Here is an 18715-nt window from a genome sequence, read left to right as displayed (position 1 = left end):
GTATGAAATTTGCACGAATCACTATGTGATTCACGCGAACCTTATGAGATTTGCACGATCCTTATGCAAAAACGGCGGCCGGGAGGAGGCATGATTTTGAGCGTTTCTACCCGTGATATTAATATTTCAAGGCATGGAATGGACATTAACTGTCGCAAAGATGTATTTGATAGCCTGTGAGCTACTGTTTTGCTTCATTTCGGCGTGTTACATTGTATTTTCCGTCGCCGCCGATCGAAGCCGCTATCTTGAAAATCCCGCTCCGTCTGTCACGTGACCCCGGCAGTGGTTGCGCAATTTCGCATAAGGTTCGTGCAAATCTCATAAGGTTCGTGTGAATCACATAGTGATTCATGCGAATTTCATAATATTTGTGCATTTTCGCATAGTGATTCGTGTGTATCACATAATATTCGTACAAATTTCATAGGGTTTGTGCAAATGCTTTAAGGCACCCCTGTTGATCAGTTCTATGTTACATACCGTGTATTGTAACTGTGCTGGTTAAACACCAGATGTAGTTTACTGTGCAGTGATGACGGTTCTTTGGGAAGGAGTACATGACGATTGTATTTTGTGAAAGGTACACATGTTGCTAACAAAGAGTTAACACTATACAGGCCAGTTAGACATTAGGACTGGTAGACATCTTTTCAGCAAACCCAACTTCTGCTACCTGTAACAGTACTGCATTCGGGATTTGCAGTGGTATCACCCTTTTAAAGAATTTTGTGCGGGATGCTTCAGGATTTTGTTGGGGACTCAGTGTGGTATGCTGTGGAATATCTGGGTAACTTTGCTTCTCGCCTTTCCAAGATCTTGTCTTCCGCTCCTTCTGACATCCTGAAATGCTGCTTGCTTGGGTGTGAAGTCAAAATCACAATCCCCTGGAACTTGCTTCCCAGTGCTGTATGTCATTCAACAGAGCAAAGGCAGACCTTGAGTAAAATGTGGAGTAAAATGAAACGTGCTAAAATTTCCATTAGTCCAGATCCCAAGCAGACCTCAGCACAACATTTAGTGAGAGGCACAGTGAATTGGTGAAAAATAAGAGGCATTCCCAGAACCAATTGAATAATTTTTTGTGGCCTAAGATATGTACATATACAGGTATTACACTACAGTCATCACCTCAATGTAATTTTTTTTATAAATCTTTCAGTATGATATATTAGCCTCCCATGCAGGCTTCTGGAGCGGTGACATTTATTTTTTTTTTTAGCACTTGTTCGCAATTTTCAATATGGGCTAAGGTTCTATGCTGGCTAACTCTCTAGCATGTTGAAAATCATGCACCAGCACCCCCCCCCCCACCCCAACAATTAAAATAAATGCTACCGCTCCGGAAGCCTGCGAATCAGGCTTATGATTGATACATGACATTGTGATTTCTAATGCCCATATTTCTCTTACTCATGACTAAATATCTGACTCCTTTAGCCTCTAGACCAGTTGCCTATCCATGTGGCCTGCTCTTTCGGTGACTCATCTTTTGCTGGACGTAACGTTGGCAATAATCGGGCTTTCAAGAGCCGAGCAGTAATTATGACAAACTTTGTTGCCATAATTATGACAATTCTTTAATGCAGTTGTTCAGTGCAAGCATGTGCATGTAAGTCTCAAATCCATTGAAGTTTCCAGGTACAGGTTTCTGCATGATGAAATCAAGAAATGTACAAATTCACAGCATGCTATTTCTTAACTCTTTTTTGCAGGGTTCTAGTTAGATTTTAGTGCAACAGGCTTTATAATGACACTAAAATTTGCAACCCCCATGCTAAATGAGGACCATTATGCAAGTCGTCTACTAGCATATTGTATTTTACTTCTGATCAGCACTGGAACAATGTCTGATCAAATATGAAAAATGTTCAAACATTCCAAACTGACAAAAATTTCTTCAAATTACATGTGGTGTAAACAGATTGAAGTCCCCTCAGTTCAGTCCCCTCATGGGTACCCTTAGAGTGCCAACTTTTTACCCTACATTTTCAAAATCTCTACCAACATGGAAACACCAATTAAGACACCCCTTCCACATACGTATACATTTAGACCTCCCCCAACCCTGTTGGGTCGCTTCTTGATAAATCCTGGCTAGAACCCTGTACTGAATGAAGTTCTGTTGTCAATCTTTCTTCCAGCATGTCTTGATGTATTTGTTGTATCAGAGACTCAGTCTACCTCATTTCCTTCAAAGGGTTCATTTGGAAGGGACTAGTTCACTTTTGAATAAGGAGGGAGAGGGAGTGATTTATTATCATAACACATGTATGCTGTATTGGCTTGTAAATGTTGCCTTTCTAGTATAATCCTGCTTCATGCTGAACTATGTAATTATGCATTAATTTGGAACCTGAGAAAAAAATGGCGAAATATAATTTTGGTAGTGAATGTATTAACTTTATGTTGATTTGTCCATGAGAGCACAAATGGAAGTGATGGACAGGCATTCGTGTGTTGGCACACAGTCCATTCTGTCATGAAACAATTGCACTGCTGCATATTATGCATGTAATCTCACAATAAAAGAAGCTCCTACATGCCACTGTAATTGTACAAGATGAAGTTCAGTAAAGTCTAATTTTTTAAACCTGCAGCAAAAGGAACAGTTGCCTCTCCACACAGCAGCATCCAGACCCAGTGGAGCCATAAATGTGGTACAGATGCTCCTGAAGGTTTCTGGGAAGGAGGGACGGCTGGTACAGGACAAGGTGGGCTAATGTTATCATTCTTAACCCTTAAACTGCCACAGTTTCAGCCCTATAATATGCTATTAGTGCCAGGGTTGGCCGCTGACCCCTGAATAGAGACACCCGGGGTTTGTGCGCTACACGCGCGCAAAGCTGCTACTTCGGGGGAATACACTATCCCGGTTATAACCGGGCACGGCACACAGGGCATGTATATGTGTGCCGGATATATCCGGTTTTGGCAGTTTAAGGCTTAAGAGCAAATGTTTGAATCAAACAACAGTGCTCAGGGTAAAAAAGTTGATTTAGCTTAATATGTTTTCCACAGTGATAGAGTCCATTCCAAGTCAATGAGAGGGTTTTAAAATGATATTTGTAATAAGTTTGAACTATGTGTGGTCCTACTCAGACTGGACAGGGTTTTCTGCCCCATTTCCATGTCTGGACTGGACAGGGTTTTCTGAAAACCCCATAATTTCTAGATAGGATTGTAAATTGCCCTCTTTCCAGCCCACTGGAGAATCATCTTAGTTTGTCAGATTTTGACCCCATTTACACTAAAAAAACAAGTGAGTTTTAACAAGGAATCTGATTAAAATTACCCAATTGGATCACATTTTTGTAATGTGAACGCAACTATTCCGATTGGATTTCCCATTTTGGATTCATTTGCGATCCACCTTGCAAGTTGGATTCGGTGGATTGCCGCACACCTGATTGACCAGAACAGTGTGAACGTGAATTGGATAGGATTGCGGCTTGTTTCATGGTTTTGACATCATACGTATACGGGTATAGTGGACCTTAGACATACAATCATACCCACAATATGTCTGAAATGTACGATACAGGGATTAGAAAAGAAAGTTTATGGGCAAGTTTGCTTGAAAAAATCATCTTACCGCTATAGTTAAGGTATTCAGGTTGGCTAAATTTCCAATTAAATTCATGTTGTTGACAGGCAAAAATCTGTGAAAATGGCCTCAAAACTTGTTTGGGCTGTTGTCATGCAACAATGACTTTTGACTTAAAGAAAGCTATTTTGAGGGGTTGTGGACCAAGTACTATCACTGTGCAAAATATGAGCCAAATGGATTTTTTTCTACCTGAGAACTATTGTTTGCTTCTTTTTTTTTACGGACATTTGCTCTTAAATAGTACAGCTGTTTAAGTGGACTGTGGATTTTCTTTCTTCAGCTTATGAACTGCAAGAACCCAGGACCACCTTGTAATTTTGGCTCATTCTCTGTTGATCCAGGATGGAAACATTCCCATTTTTCTGGCCACAGAAGCAGGAAACTTTGCTGTCTGCAAAGAGCTGCTGTCTCAGTACACAGAACAGCAAGTCATCATGCAAAGGAAGGTAAGCGGTTCCATTTAGTGGTAACTTCTAGAATATACAAATGTAGTATGTGTATTACAACCATACATTTTTCACTTAAACAAGCTGAACTGCTGCCACCTCCCTTTTTTTGATAGCACAAATCAATCACATCAAAAGCATTAAGAGTCATTTCTTTCTTTCAAAAGGAACTTTGCCCCATTTGCTTTGTGTGTCGTGCTGATAGATCCTTTCAACTCAAGAATCCCCCTGACGAGTCCAGTAATGTGAGTGGTCCTGACTAGGAGTTGGTACCAGTACAAAACTGTTTTTTGTTGTTGGATTGGTCTATAAAAACAGACCTAAATAGAATAAGTGAATCAGATGTTGGATTCGAAAATGAACAGATTATACCAGCAGGCGTTCATGTGTTTTGGGGCTTGCCGGCCCAAGAAAAGAACAAGAGTGAAGTAGAGGAGAGTTCATAGTCATTTTATACCAAGCTTCTACAGTTAAACTTGGTCTAAAACATATGGATATATATATGTATAGTTAGTGTTGTTTACATGACTTGGATAGGATTTGAAAATGCCGATGAATGTCGGATACTCCACCAACTGTGGTCAAAATACTTCTTTCTGGTGTCCAAATTTTGTTTTAAGATTTTGAAATATTTTCTGCAAACATACAAATGTACAAGCCTAGTCCATACGTCCCACTCAACCTAATAATGTCTTGCATTTAACTCATATCTAGTTTTGCGATGCATATCATTAACTGTAATTCCTTATTCTCTCACTCCACTCTATTTACTCCACCAACAGTGGTCAAAGTACTTTCCGGTGTCCAAAGTTTGTTCTACAATTTTGAAATATTTTATGCAAACATACAAACCTCCATACATCCTTCTCAACCTAATAATGCCTTGCATTTAAATCATATCTAGTTTTGCAATGCATATCATTAACTGCAATTCTTTATTCTTTCACTCTATTTTTAATGTCAGTCTTCAAAGATGATCCTCCTCTGCAGGGAAGTTATCATTCCCTGATGCCACCATATATAGGTCTTCTATAACATACTAACAAAGGTACACCCAAAAAGCATTTGGATATAATTTTTGAAAACAACTGTTTCAAGTATACTTAAGTATCCACCTTTTGTCAGTGACACTGAGCAGATCTATTGAAAAGCAGGTTTCATACCCTAACATTTATCTGCACTCTCACTCCGAGTAACGGCAAGGAGACCTGAGTGGGCTTGGAAGAGAACTTTAATTCTTTAGTTTGTTGAAATACACTACACCTGTCCGAGGTGTTGAGGGGAAGCCAGGCTGCTGGATGGCCGCCCTACAACACAAGTCACAGTGGACGAAGTGGTCCTGGACGTGGAAGCCAGCTTCTGTTACCTTGGGGACATGTTCTGTGCTGGTGGCGGATGTGAGCTTGCAATCACCACCAGATCCTGTGTCGCCTGGGGTAAATTCAAGAAGCTCCTGCCCATCCTTACCTCCAGGTACCTGCCCTTCAAAACCCGTGGCAAGGTGTTTGACTCCTGTATGCGTGCAGCCATGCTCCATCTACAGCAGCAGTTGCGCCGCAATGACCGTGCCATGATCAGATGGATTTGCAGCGTCAAACCCCAGGATGAGACTCCATCATCTACCCTGCTTAACAAACTTGGCATCCCGGACATTACCTTAGTGTTGCAGTCTTCGTTGCCATCTCAGGTGGTTTCGACACGTAGAACGATCAACTGACTGCATTAATACCATCACTAAACTGAAAGTATCAGGCAACAGGGGTCATGGTAGACCAAGAAAAACCTGGATGGAGTGTGTTAGGAAAGACATGAAGGTATGGGGACTAACAGGGGTCGACCCACTGGACAGAGCCGCATGGAAGCGCGGTGTGAAGACTGCTGCCTACCCCTGCGTCAGGGACCTCAGCAGCAGTATAATCAAACAAAGGATAGTGAGTGAGTGAGTGAGTGTTCCGGTGTACATAAAAACTGTAGCTTTAATTAATGCCTTATATCTGTTCTATAGAGCTAGTACTTTGTTTTGCCATCCACTTAGTTGGTTTTCGGGTTATGCTGTGTTCGTATAGTCAAATCATTGTATTCAGACTTAATGGTTATAGTCCTGATGAAAACATCCTACTCAAAAGACGAGAAAGTGGTAAACATAATGTGGTGCTAAATTAAGTTAAATGTCCATTGTAAGCCACGTTATCAGTGACCTTTCACTTTGGGTGTTTCCTGCATTAGGAGTACTGAAGGTTCTTCGAAGAAATAAATAGAAGATTAGTATAAAAATCTTAAAATTTTTGTAAAATTTCTTCTTGGTCACTGGATTAGAAGAACTGGAGGTTTTTCGAAAGAATGAATACATGTAGAAGTGTGAAAGTCTGACTCGTTTTCTAAAATTTCTTCGGGAACACAAGTGAAGGTATTTTCCGCTATTTTAGCTTCTAGACATTTTCCGAGTGTAATTTGTTTGTACAGATTGAAAAATAAAGTGTACATCTGTCAATAAAATGTACAGTGTACCCTTCATCCAGCGAGTCCTTGATCTCATTTCTTGAACACATTAAATAATATTGATTTATAGTAACTCTAAACTGTTTCTGTTTTTCATCCCAGTCATTTAAATAGATTCAGGGGGAGGGCATAGTCTGTTAATTTGATATTGTAATGAGTTCATATGAGTTGTAATGAATTGTCTCTCCATAGATGAGTATTGCTTTATTTTCCAACTACCTAATTTGAACTACACTAAATTAAATGCAGATGAAAAGTTCTTGCTCCTAGCTCGAAATATCCTAAACTTTTACAAGTAGAGCACAATCACAAACACTCTACTCCCGCACCGCCGTCATGGGTTCTTTTATGCCCTGGGAAACTTCTCTTAACGACTCGAGTTCGATACCCGCCGTGCCCCCGATGTTGTAGTCTTGGGAAAGGCACTTTACACGACATTCCTCACTTCACCCAGGTGTAAAAATGGGTACCTGACTTCGGTCGGGGAGGTAAAATACTACCTTAACCTTCTGTACATTGTACGTGGCACTGTTAAAATAAGTTACTAAGACTCACATACACGTATCTCAAAAATCAGATGGATCATATCTCTGCGAATCGGAAGTAGAGGAGGTCCGTGAGAGACGTCATGCATATGGCCATTAGACGAAAAGAGCAGTTCACCGTGAAGCTCAAGAATAGGTTTCAGGTACTCGACGACATACCGGTTGATGACATAACTGCCAGATGCGAGAATGTACACAAAGTCTTCACAACACTAGCAATGAAGTACTAAGATACTGTAAACAAGAGAGGAAGGAGTGGACATTGAACACCGCTTTGAACCTGGTACAGGAAAGGAAGGCATGTTGAGTGGAAGTGAGAGACAAAGGGCTGCAGCTAAGACCTACCAAACAAAGAACAAAGAAGTTCAAAGATCTATCATCTACACATGTATATCATCAGTACTTTTATGTTAGGTTACTTATTCAGTTATGCAAAAAATAAACAACTTTTTAAAACCAAGTAATGCCAACCTCACCCACAAATAAGGTTCACAACACAATTTTTGGGACACAACGTTTATTAATATTCACCAAATCTCAAATATCTAATTGACATTCTTTAGATATCACAAGGCATGTGGCAAGAAAGAAAAGGTGAATTGTGATTTAAGAGCTGTGTTGGTCAAGTTCCATGGCTTCAGCAAGACATTGGTTCAGTGCTGATAATCTGTACAAGATTGTGCAGGATCGAAACAACCTCAGCGGGTCAGAGGTTACATTACCATGCTTTGTTAAGGAACACAAAGTGCAAACCGTTTGCTGTAGTTTTTCAGGTCAAATGGATAAATCCGTTTGGATTTTTACATCATGAACAGGGCCTTATTTATCTCCCCTTGTACCTGAATATGCATGGAAACTAACTAGAGCCTTCTGTTTGTAACTGTAGGATAATGGAGACTATCTGCTGCACATGGCTTGCCGCAGGAAGGACCAGGAACTAGCCAAACTATTTCTGGACAATGGGGCCAATGTTAATGCGCAAAACGTAAGTATGGTGTTGTTACGGTGTTTCTTCCTAACATTTCAAAATCAAGGAAGATTATGGATTTTTTTCCATCATTGTGTCCAAACAAAACAAAAGGACATTAGATTAACTAGTAATGCATATATCAATAGTACACAAATCAGCCTGGAATCCAGCCGTATTGTGCTTTGGTTGCTCCCCTGAGGTACGCTTCCTGCCAATACGACTGGCCTTCGTTAGCATTCGAACGATCGGCATTCGAATATTCGCAGAGATTTTATGCAAGATTTCTTCCTTCCCAATGGCATCGTGGCAAGGTGATCAGATCACGTGAGAAATGGCACCTCGCGATTGGTGTTCTTCTCTCAGTGGTCATCCAATCAGCAAAGAGAGATAAAGATGAATATTCATGAGTCTCCTCATTAGTGACGTATAAGGGCCAATTGTTCCAATTGTAACCAAAGCACAACACGGCTGGACTCATTATAATCATAACTTAAAACAGAAGTAACATTTGAAGTATTGAGACAAAAAGAAGTTGATGTAACGGGAGGTGCCCCAACACGGTACGCTTTTTCTTGCGCTCAAACTCATGGCGCTCCATCGCTAGTTGCCTGAGAGTGGTCACATTTAGATGACTGAATTTTTTACACATAGATTTGAACAACATACTTGAATAAGAAATGCATTCATGTGGTTTATGAACCTTTCGCGCTGGGTGTTACAAGCGGCAAACACTGTGAGACAATTTCGTGTATGTAACCTTCCAATTTTGTGCTACGCTGGACAGTGTGCCTAACTTTTTTTTACATTTTGCTCTCTTCAGAAGTAAGTGGTAAATTTAAGTACACAGAAAAAAAATTAATAGTATGATATTTTAGCTTTCTTTTGACAGTAAAATCGTGACTGTATGTACTTGTTGTCTCACATGAGGAAGGCTCTACCTAGAACAATCCAGCTGATGTTTTTACGGGCAACGTGCTGAATGCACTGATTGTGAATGCCCGACTAAAAAAACCATTACGAAAAAACGACACCGCCAACATCAACAAAACTCTGTCTGATTATATGAAAATATCATCTACATCTCTCTATCAAGTCTTATTTTCATAGACAGCACGAATCATTTGTTACAGTCAAATAAATCTTGGGAGCGTTCTCTAGTCTGTCACCTTCACGGCTACACTCCATTGGGAGTACAATGGTGGCAAATTGGCAATGTTTATGTCGCTTCCTTTTGGTTGCTTTTCTACTCAACAAACATTTGAAGACCCATATTCATAGTCTTTTATGGAGCTTTATTTATGTGTATCATGGCAGTTGTGTGACTGCTTGAAAGAGTTCGTATAGTTAGCGACACGAGCCGCCAATACGCAGAGGCCGGTGACCGCAGTGATTCAGCACTGTCAACATTACTGTCAGAATTCTGTTTAAAAAAAAAAAAATGAAGTAAATATGTTAAAGTATACTTGGAATGCAAATTAAAGCTGTGTGCATGGACTTGGTTTATTTACCTTTGTAATCAGCATAGTCAGTGGTAACAAACACGGTGTACTTATGGATAATAAGATCAGCAAAAAATCCGTACCATCTTACGACGGGAACCGTCTTAGGTCGGCCCCCGTTAGAATCTACATAGCCCCATTTGCCTCAGTGCTTCTACAGATTCCCCCTTCTTGTTGCAATTAAACATTCTTGAAAGAAACGGATGTATTTTTTCAATAAAGGGCTGAGAATTCAAGTATTCTTTGTAGATGTGCATTCTAGCTAGCAAAATTATGAGATTACGAATAACCCCAGGCCTATACCCCTGAGTTAAGCTTAACATGTTGACGTTTTTTTCGTGAAACCGAATATTAACATAATCCCAAAAACGAATCAAGGGCAGTCTCGGAGACTGTCTACAAGTTTCCATATGTATAAAAGCTTATTGGTGAGCAAAAGTTTATGAAGAAGTCTGTGTTGAAACTACATTGTCACTGGACCTATAGCACCACGGCGATCAGTCAAAATTGCCTTGTACGGAAAACACTGCTGTGCACATTTGTATATCGGTATGTGCCCTGCAACAACGGTCTGGGGAGTTTGATGCCACATTATATATTTTATGCAATGAATCCCTTCCTTTGATTTGTTCCTTATGTTCTGAATGAAAGGCATTGTTTTTAGACTAAAATTATGTGTATGTGGCTCTGATTGGCAATATTTACAGGTTTGTGATCATAGCAAAACCTAGTATTATTTTTTTTGGGACTTTTTTTGGACAGGCGAATCAGAGAAGCAACAAATAAAATTTGTGTGACCTAAGTAACAAAATAATGTAAACATGAACATTACTAAGCATTGATTATGCAAATGTGGATAAAATTTGAATTATTTTTCTTAAAAAATCATATCATGGAAGTATGAGGTCTCTGAACTTCTGTTTAAATTTCTTTCTCCAGCTGGAGTACTTTATACAATGGCCCCTAGAAAGCATTTTGCAGCCTCCCAGACAACATGAGAATTGACAGTTTCTCAATTGATTTTTTAAAATTCCTCTAGGAAATTCAGCGGTCACAAATGATAGTGCAATTAGCTTATGATCAGATTTTAAATTGTCAACTATTATACATGTCATGCACCCAGTCTATCCTACTAGCTTGCAGTCTATCCTACTTGTTGCCATGTGAATATTGTTACCAATCTGCTTTTGCTGCTCTTTACTGGAGACATGATTGTGTACAATGTACACACTAGAATGTATGTCTCCCTACAGGAGGAGGGTCACACAGCACTGCATATTGCAGCATTTGAGGGAGATGAAGCAATGATCAAATACCTACAGACAGCCAAGGCGGATGCCAATATTGTGGACAAGGTCAGATACTGAGTGATGTAGTTTTCTGCAGTATGTTGTTTCTTCAATATCTATTCTAATTCAGTAGTTGAGAGTTCAAAAGTGATATATTGACCTGGCATTTTCTTTATGACAATATGAAACCTATAACGCAAGGTTACCAGTTTACAGTCGATTTATTAACAAATGAATGCAGTTTTACAGAAAACGCGCAGGCAGAAATGAAAAACTGTCCTTTTGGAAGATATCTTAGTCGGTCTGCATCAACTTTTGTGTGGCATCATATTTCTTCTGTTGGATTTATTGCCGTGCGAGCTTCTTTAAAAAGCAAGTCTGCAGCCAAGAATTCTTTCAGGGTGACCAGTTTACGGTCAGTTGGGTGTTTCTCTCTGGAGTTATTTTTCTAAAGGCCATATAATTGATCATTTCCCATAAAAAGTTCCCCAAGTAGTCCACTGAGATAACACAATGGATAAATGTTTACATCAATGCCATGCCGTGCACTTTGCATCGCCGCTAAACTTACCGGTAAGTCATCTTTGCCCCAACAGAACGCCACCCCTAGTGCCATGCTGTTCCACAACTTGCCCAATGGTACTCATGACATCGGCGACGCATTTGTATGTTTTTATTGATTGTATAGATAGTTATTGGCCTTAAAACGCGTTCAGTATACATACGGCTTCCTCACGCCGTGCCTTCCCCACATGAATTAGGCTAAAACAGCGCCCCTTAGCAATTTTGCCCTGCCCTCCAGTGCACAAGCTTGAACTGCATAGTCACGTGATGCAACATGGCGTTCGAAAACTACCGGCTCGGCGACGACAGTCACTTGTTTTCATTTAGTTTTTAAGACTTCCTTTGGATAACATACATAAAATCACCATGGATTCTTGAGATAAGAACTGCAGGTTTGGTTTCAGACGATGTTGCAATTGTTGTGAGTTTGTAGGATTTAGAAAGAGGGGACGAAGTTAGCGATTGAGAATTACGATTAAAACCGGGCCATCTACAACTGTGTTCTACGATCCCATGCGTCAATTTAAAGTGTTGTCAGGCTTTTCAAACGTTTAGTCGGCTGCTTTGCTGGATGCAAACATATATCATAAATAAGATATATGCCCATAGATACTATAGACGTATTCCTTGCCTTAACTGAAGAGAATTATCTTTTTCACAATTCACCATGATGTCTGCACCTGACCATAACTGACCGTAAACTGGTCCTGCACGTAAACTGGAAATCTTGCGTTATACATGTGTATGCTAGCTAACAACCAGACAAACTCTTGACTACTCTGCCCTCATCCCCAGCTGGACAGATCGCCACTCCACATCTCAGCAGAGAAAGGCCAAACAAACGTAGTGGAGGTATTGGTGGACAAATTCAAGGCCTCTGTCTTGGCAAGGACAAAGGTGCGGTCAGTTTTGTTGTCTTCATGGTAACATTTACACAAATATTTGCATTATCGTCGGTTGTAACAAGGAACAGGAATGCGTGATGCAGAGAGTTCAACAGCGGATCATCATTAGCTGAGCAGGAAGGCATGATGTGCCCAACTATAGCACAGTCATGCACCACTTGACAAATACTGTAACAGCAAAATGTACATGTATGGGCAGCCCAGTGTCCCCAGTACTGGCCACTTGTTCATGAATGGTTGGAACAACAGGCTATAACAACAGCACCTGTAAACTGTGTGTAATCCAAAACTATGGCCGCAATGCTATATGGATTAATCAAGAAGGGAGTACAGCAGAATCTGACAGGCAGCATAAGATTCATGTACTAACTTAAAAGAACAAAATGTTACTCTGACTTCCATTCCTAGATGAAGGATGATGGTCTACAGGAAGAAGTGAAGCTACTAGTCTACAGAAAGGAAACACACAGGTCCCTCAGATCATTCAAATAATATGGTCACAGCACCCTCATCTCAGCTGATAATCCAGTCAATATCCTTCCTTGGAAAGACCTAGTGGCCTACAAAATTTATCCAGATCATTTTGCAGTGTCCTACTGACCTTCTACACATCACCCAACTCCATCAATCTTAGTTGGCATATAATAACTATATATATAATATACCTTATTCGGTCAATATTGACCCTGGTAAATAGTATCTACATTTTGTATATCCTTGGTTTTATGGTACATGTACACAGCATGTAGTATGTAGACATGTTGATCTTCTGCAACATGGACAGAGACCAATTTAAGATGTCTTGATTTACTAGAATTTTACTTGTCATCCACTATTTTACTGATTTTTTATTAATAATTGTGGAAAACTATCTTCCCCACTACAGCACTGTATGTATTTGCTCATCGTGTCAAATCATTTTCATCTGTGACAGTGTTGGATAGAGTTACATGTATTGTGTGACTGTCAAGGCTATGCAGAGGGACCAAACAACACTACCAACTTCAGATATGCACAGCACCTATATATAGCTACATGTAAACAATAATGTTCCATTGTTGTACTTTGTTTCTCCTCAGGATGGCAGTACTTTGATGCACATTGCCTCCCAGTGTGGTCACCCTGAGACAGCCCTCACCTTCCTGAAGAAAGGAGTGCCTCTTCACATGCCAAACAAGGTGTGTGTGTGTGTGTGTGTGTGTGTGCGCGTGTGTGTGCATGTGTGTGTGTGTGTGCGTGCGTGTGTGCGTGCGTGTGTGCGTGTGTGTGTGTGCATGTGCGTGTGTGCGTGTGTGTGCGTGTGCGTGTGTGCGTGCGTGCGTGTGTGTGTGCGTGTGTGCGTGCGTGCGTGCGTGTGTTGAGGTCGTGGGAATAGAACAGTAAATCATTAATCAACATCTGTAACAGTTCACTAACATCAAAGGCCCACTGGCAGGTAAATTTACATTTTACCTCCTAGAAAGAAGGGTCACCTCCTGATGGAGGTTTTGGAATTGTCCAAGGGTTGAGTGTGTGCAGCTGTATCTGATCGGCTTGGCAGATCATATCATTATGTACCTTGAAACATGGTTAGGCGGTACCTGCGTGGTTATGCACGTTGTTTTGTTTTCAACGTACTTTTCTTTATAGGCACTGTAATATTTCAGAAATCACCCGTTTTTGTAGAATGTGGAACAGTCGTTGGCTTTTGTGGGTGTGCGCTGACTAAAATTTCTCTAAGCAGATGTGACACTCCATGACAATAAGATGTTCAGGGTGCACAACACCGTGGTCCATGGTTGTGCATGACAAAAAAGTGACGAAAGGTTTTCGAGGGCCAGAGTTTGACTTTGAGTTCACATTTTTCATACTATAAATCTGCTGCAAAAGATATCAAATGATAACATAGCTGAAAAGCATAGAAAGTGAGATGTGTTTTTGGTGATAATTGTGTTTGGGCCCAATGGAGGTGGTACATCTGCCATGCCCATGGGTCGATTTGCAGTGGTGGAGTGGCTGACAATAATGCTGGAAGTTTCTCCCAGTCAAGTGGGGGTAAGGTCTGGGGGGTAGCTAGTTAATGGCTCCGGCAATGCCGCTCATATTGGTCGGATCCACGCTTGGCACATGAACAATTGAAGTAGGTTTGCAGGGAAAGTCGTCATATCTGTTTGTGCCACTCAGACGCGTCTGACCTCTTCCATATTGCATCACATGATCTCTGTAGTACTCAGAGTACTGAGTACTACAGAGATCATGTGGCGACAGTACTACTCTTTTAACTATGCTTTTTTGCATTCCGGTTCAACATCCTTGTTCCTCAGGAAACAGTAAATAAAGCATATAGCCTTTGTTGTGTGCCTGTTGTCTCCCGTGGATCAGGTTTTTGAGCAAGGCTGGCATCCAAGGTTTGTCCTTGTGGTGTAGCGAGCATTTCCTTAGCATTTCTGTAATTATTAATGTTACATTGCCTAATATAAAGAAAGTTACTGTAACGGTGAAAATGAAACAATGTGCATTATTGTACAGGTACCACCTAACCATGTACAAACGAATAATGTACATATAATGATCCACCAAATCGATCGTGACAGATACAGCTGCGAACAGCCAACACTCAGACAATTTCAAAACCTCCCATCAGATCAGCAGGTCATCCTTTCCTGGAGGTCATCAGTTAATGCTGTTGGAACTGTTCTGTTCTGTTTAGGCTGGTGCAGTGTGCCTACATGCTGCAGCCAAGAGAGGCCACACTGCAGTAGTGAAGGCGCTTCTGCAGAAGGGTGCAGTGGTGGATGCAAGGACAAAGGTAATTGTCAACTAAGAAATTCAATGTCTGTTGTACATTTGTAACCATAAGTACCAAAATGTGCATGTCAATGAAAATTATAATGATGATGAAATCTTTTCAATGATTTCGAAGAGAGTGATATATATTATGTATAACATATATATATATATATATATATATATTCTATATATATTATTATATTATGTATATATATAGAGAGAGATAGAAAGATATCTGACTTTTTCCTCCAAGCTATAAAATATTGAAGCAAGAGGCTTATTAATGCAATGTGCTCAGAGAAAAAAATGAATGAGAAAGAGATATTGAGAGAGATCAACATTTGCATATACTGTACGTGAGGTTAAAAGAGCCCTTTTGATTTGGTCATTCAACTGGCAGGTTTGCTGTAGCAGAGTGAGTTACAGTTTCTTTTGATTCAATCATTACTCCTCTATTATCTTGCAAGTCAAACTGAATTAACTTTGAAAATGTTATTTTGTCAGGATAACTACACAGCTCTGCACATAGCTGTGCAGTTCTGTAAGCCCATGGTGGTGCAGACACTGCTGGGGTTCGGAGCTCAAGTGGGCATCCGTGGTGGAAAGGTAGGATGCAAACCTGAATGAGATATAAAAATAAAAATATAAAAATAAATGAAATATTGCCAGTGGATTGAACAGGCATGTTTGTTAGCATTGCTTGTTTCTGCTGTGTGGCAAAATTCTTCTCACGATACCAGCAGTCGAGGTGGCGGCAGCAAATTTCGTATAGAGGGGACGGACTTTTGCTTAAAAAGTTTCAGCACATGGAGCGCCAAAGGCGTGACAATCCTAGGGGGTTGGGGGCATACTTCCAGGGAAGATTTGAAGTTCTGGGCCCTCTAAAACACTATTTCCTGCATTTTGAGGGGCAAATTTTTCTGCCAGACTGAGCTAAGTTTAATGGCAATTCTATCAGCAAGACACATGGTTTCAGGGAGGGCGATACCCCCAAAATATTTTCACCATTTTGAGCGCCAAGGGCATGATCAGCTGTCGCAAGGTCTGGGGAAATTTTGAAATCTGGACCTTTTCGATCTGCCATTTTCTGTATTTTGAGGGACAAATTTTACTGGCAGACTGTCAGGGGGACGGCCGCTGACACTGACCAGAGTTAGGCTTCCAAATATTTACTGAAAAAAAGGACCACTAAGATCCTATAACATGTTTGGAGGGAGCTTTTTATTCACAAATTAGCCAATGCAAGCACAACCGTGAATGGTACAACATAGTATGGAATCGCTTAGGAACATAGCTTTGGAACATAGGTAAACTTAATATGTAAACAAACACCAGAGCAGTTCATGGCATGTCTAATTCTAATACTGGTGATTGTCATTTTACTACTAACAGAAATGTAATGTAGATAATTTTTCTGAATGACAATTTGACATACATGTAATTTCATCCGCCAAAATGCCATCACGTCGGGCAAGAAACACCCACCAAGCTGGAGCAGGAGCAAAATGCAACAAGACAGTAACAAGAATTATGCCACACTCCAGACCTTGTCAATTTGTCATGACTGAATTGCGACAAATGACACATTCATATCTACCAAGAGCAATATCCATCATAACCCATGTCTATTTGGCGAAAGTACATGTACAATGTACATGTATGTATTCCTGGAACTCTATGTTTTTAATTATGTTACTGTTAGGCCACACCAATTTAATTTCTTGGTTCACGGATTCGCTCGCTCCTATTTTTTGGAAAAAAAAAATAAAAATAAAAATTACCACTCAGAAAATTTTCACCATTAATGAAACCATTCACCAACTTTCTGGTGTAGCAAATTGGCCTTTATATAATAATAATAAATAAGCTCCTTAAAGTGTGGGTACAGGTGCTGTTACTGTACAATTATAGTGTTTTTGTACTTTTTTCAAGCTGAAACTTTTTTCTTTATGTTTTGGATTAGCCATTACCTTTACCCCAACCATTTTACAATTTTTATTTTTATTTTTATTTCGCCCTCTGGCTCCATATTTTTTATGAAAAAATCCGTGAACCAAGAAATCAAATAGGTGTGGCCTTAAGTCTTAATATCTCTGACCTACTGTTCCAGAATCTGGAAACTCCCCTCCACATTGCAGCACGGGTGAAGGAAGGGGACAAGGTGGCAGAGATGCTGCTTAAGTCTGGGGCAGAGGTCAACGCTCCTCAAGAGGTGAAAATTTACCATTATGATATCTTTTTCTCCACAAGTCACACATGCTCAATCACTCTGTACACAATATTCTTATAAGATTCCAACAGTTAACTGTTTTTTTTCTGTTAACCATCCAGTACAAGCGCTTTGATTTGCACTAAATCGCAGTTGTGAATCCTTAACCCTCTTGATATGAGAAGCCACGATCGTGGCTTTCCCGTGGGACACACTCGTGGCTTGGGTTTAATTCCAATGTGAGAACAGACCTAAGCTATGAGAGCTTAGTGCAGAGTCATCTGCTACATAAACCATAGACTTCTGCATAATCTGGGCCAATCAATCCCTGGTCTAAAAAACATCCTCCATTTAAGAATGGACTCTTCCAGTGCACAATGTATGAAAATACAGTCAAACCTGCTCATGAGAAGGCGGTTACTTGGGGGGCTGGACAAAAGTGACCATTTTGGACAAAATGGAAAATTGCGCTCGCGAGTGGCTACGGGTTTTCCCGGCCCCCTAGCAACATGGAGATGTTTTCAATACCTTCTTCAGTCCATAGACCCCTGTCAGACAGATGATAGTGAGATAAAACTGTGGATGTTATAATTAATTTTATTTATGGCTGATAGATTATAGCATAGCACAGTTCTATCATGATTGTCAACTTATAATACTTGAATGTATACTATGTATTTTTAAGCCTCAAATTGATTCGATTTGAAACCCGCTGGCTTAACTCCAAATAACTGGTGAATATTTTTTAAAACTTGCTTTGTTCTTTATTTATAAATGCATAGACAATGTATCGAGAGCACCACACAAGGTCGTTGCCACATGTACACTGCATATTAGAGTTGTTTGAGGTTGTTTGGGGCTGTTTAAGGTCGTTTGAGGTGTTTAGGCAGACCCTTTTTCAAGTGGAAGCGTCTATCCTTGCGAGGTGTTTGACCTTTTTTAAATTCACTTGAAGACCCTCTTTTTCATGAGGTGGTAAATGGGTGAAATGTGCTTTTAAATTATTTGCTCGCCAGTATTAATGTTGCCTGTCTAGTTGTATGTGGGTCCTTTGAATGAAATTATATAATGCACCACTATACCAGATTTCAGGTCATTTGGTTGTAATACCAGGGCACAGGGGAAAGCTCCTTTGACCACTCTACTCGTGTGCCAAATTTCAGGTTGTTTGACCCAAAACTGAGAGATGAATAGATTTGAGACTGAGGAGGAGTAGAGGAGAAGATTAAAGGGAATGTGAGGAAAAGAAAAAAGTTTAAACCATACCTGTGGTATGCTTGTAACAAAACAACTAATTATGCTATAATTATGTATTTCAGGATGGAGAGACTGCCCTACATATAGCTGCCCGCCATGGCAACATCAAGATGATGCAGGCCCTAATGTAGGATGGAGGTGACCTGATGATGC

At 40.2% G+C, this 18715-nt stretch overlaps 1 protein-coding gene across 1 annotated transcript in view; it reads left to right on the top strand.

Annotated features, from left to right (window-relative positions):
• LOC118410423 (serine/threonine-protein phosphatase 6 regulatory ankyrin repeat subunit A-like) overlaps positions 1-18715 on the top strand; it is a 73471-nt gene that overhangs the window by 31801 nt on the left and 22955 nt on the right. Inside the window, 10 exon segments of the mRNA XM_035812138.1 lie at positions 2601-2714; positions 3952-4056; positions 7987-8085; positions 10823-10924; positions 12218-12319; positions 13407-13505; positions 15017-15115; positions 15601-15702; positions 17207-17308; positions 18625-18709. Of these exon segments, the coding sequence (XP_035668031.1) occupies positions 2601-2714; positions 3952-4056; positions 7987-8085; positions 10823-10924; positions 12218-12319; positions 13407-13505; positions 15017-15115; positions 15601-15702; positions 17207-17308; positions 18625-18709 (1009 nt within the window).

The sequence above is a fragment of the Branchiostoma floridae genome, chromosome 2, assembly GCF_000003815.2.
Source record: "Branchiostoma floridae strain S238N-H82 chromosome 2, Bfl_VNyyK, whole genome shotgun sequence".
Taxonomy (NCBI): domain Eukaryota; kingdom Metazoa; phylum Chordata; class Leptocardii; order Amphioxiformes; family Branchiostomatidae; genus Branchiostoma; species Branchiostoma floridae.
This window is presented reverse-complemented; position numbering and strand designations above follow the sequence as displayed.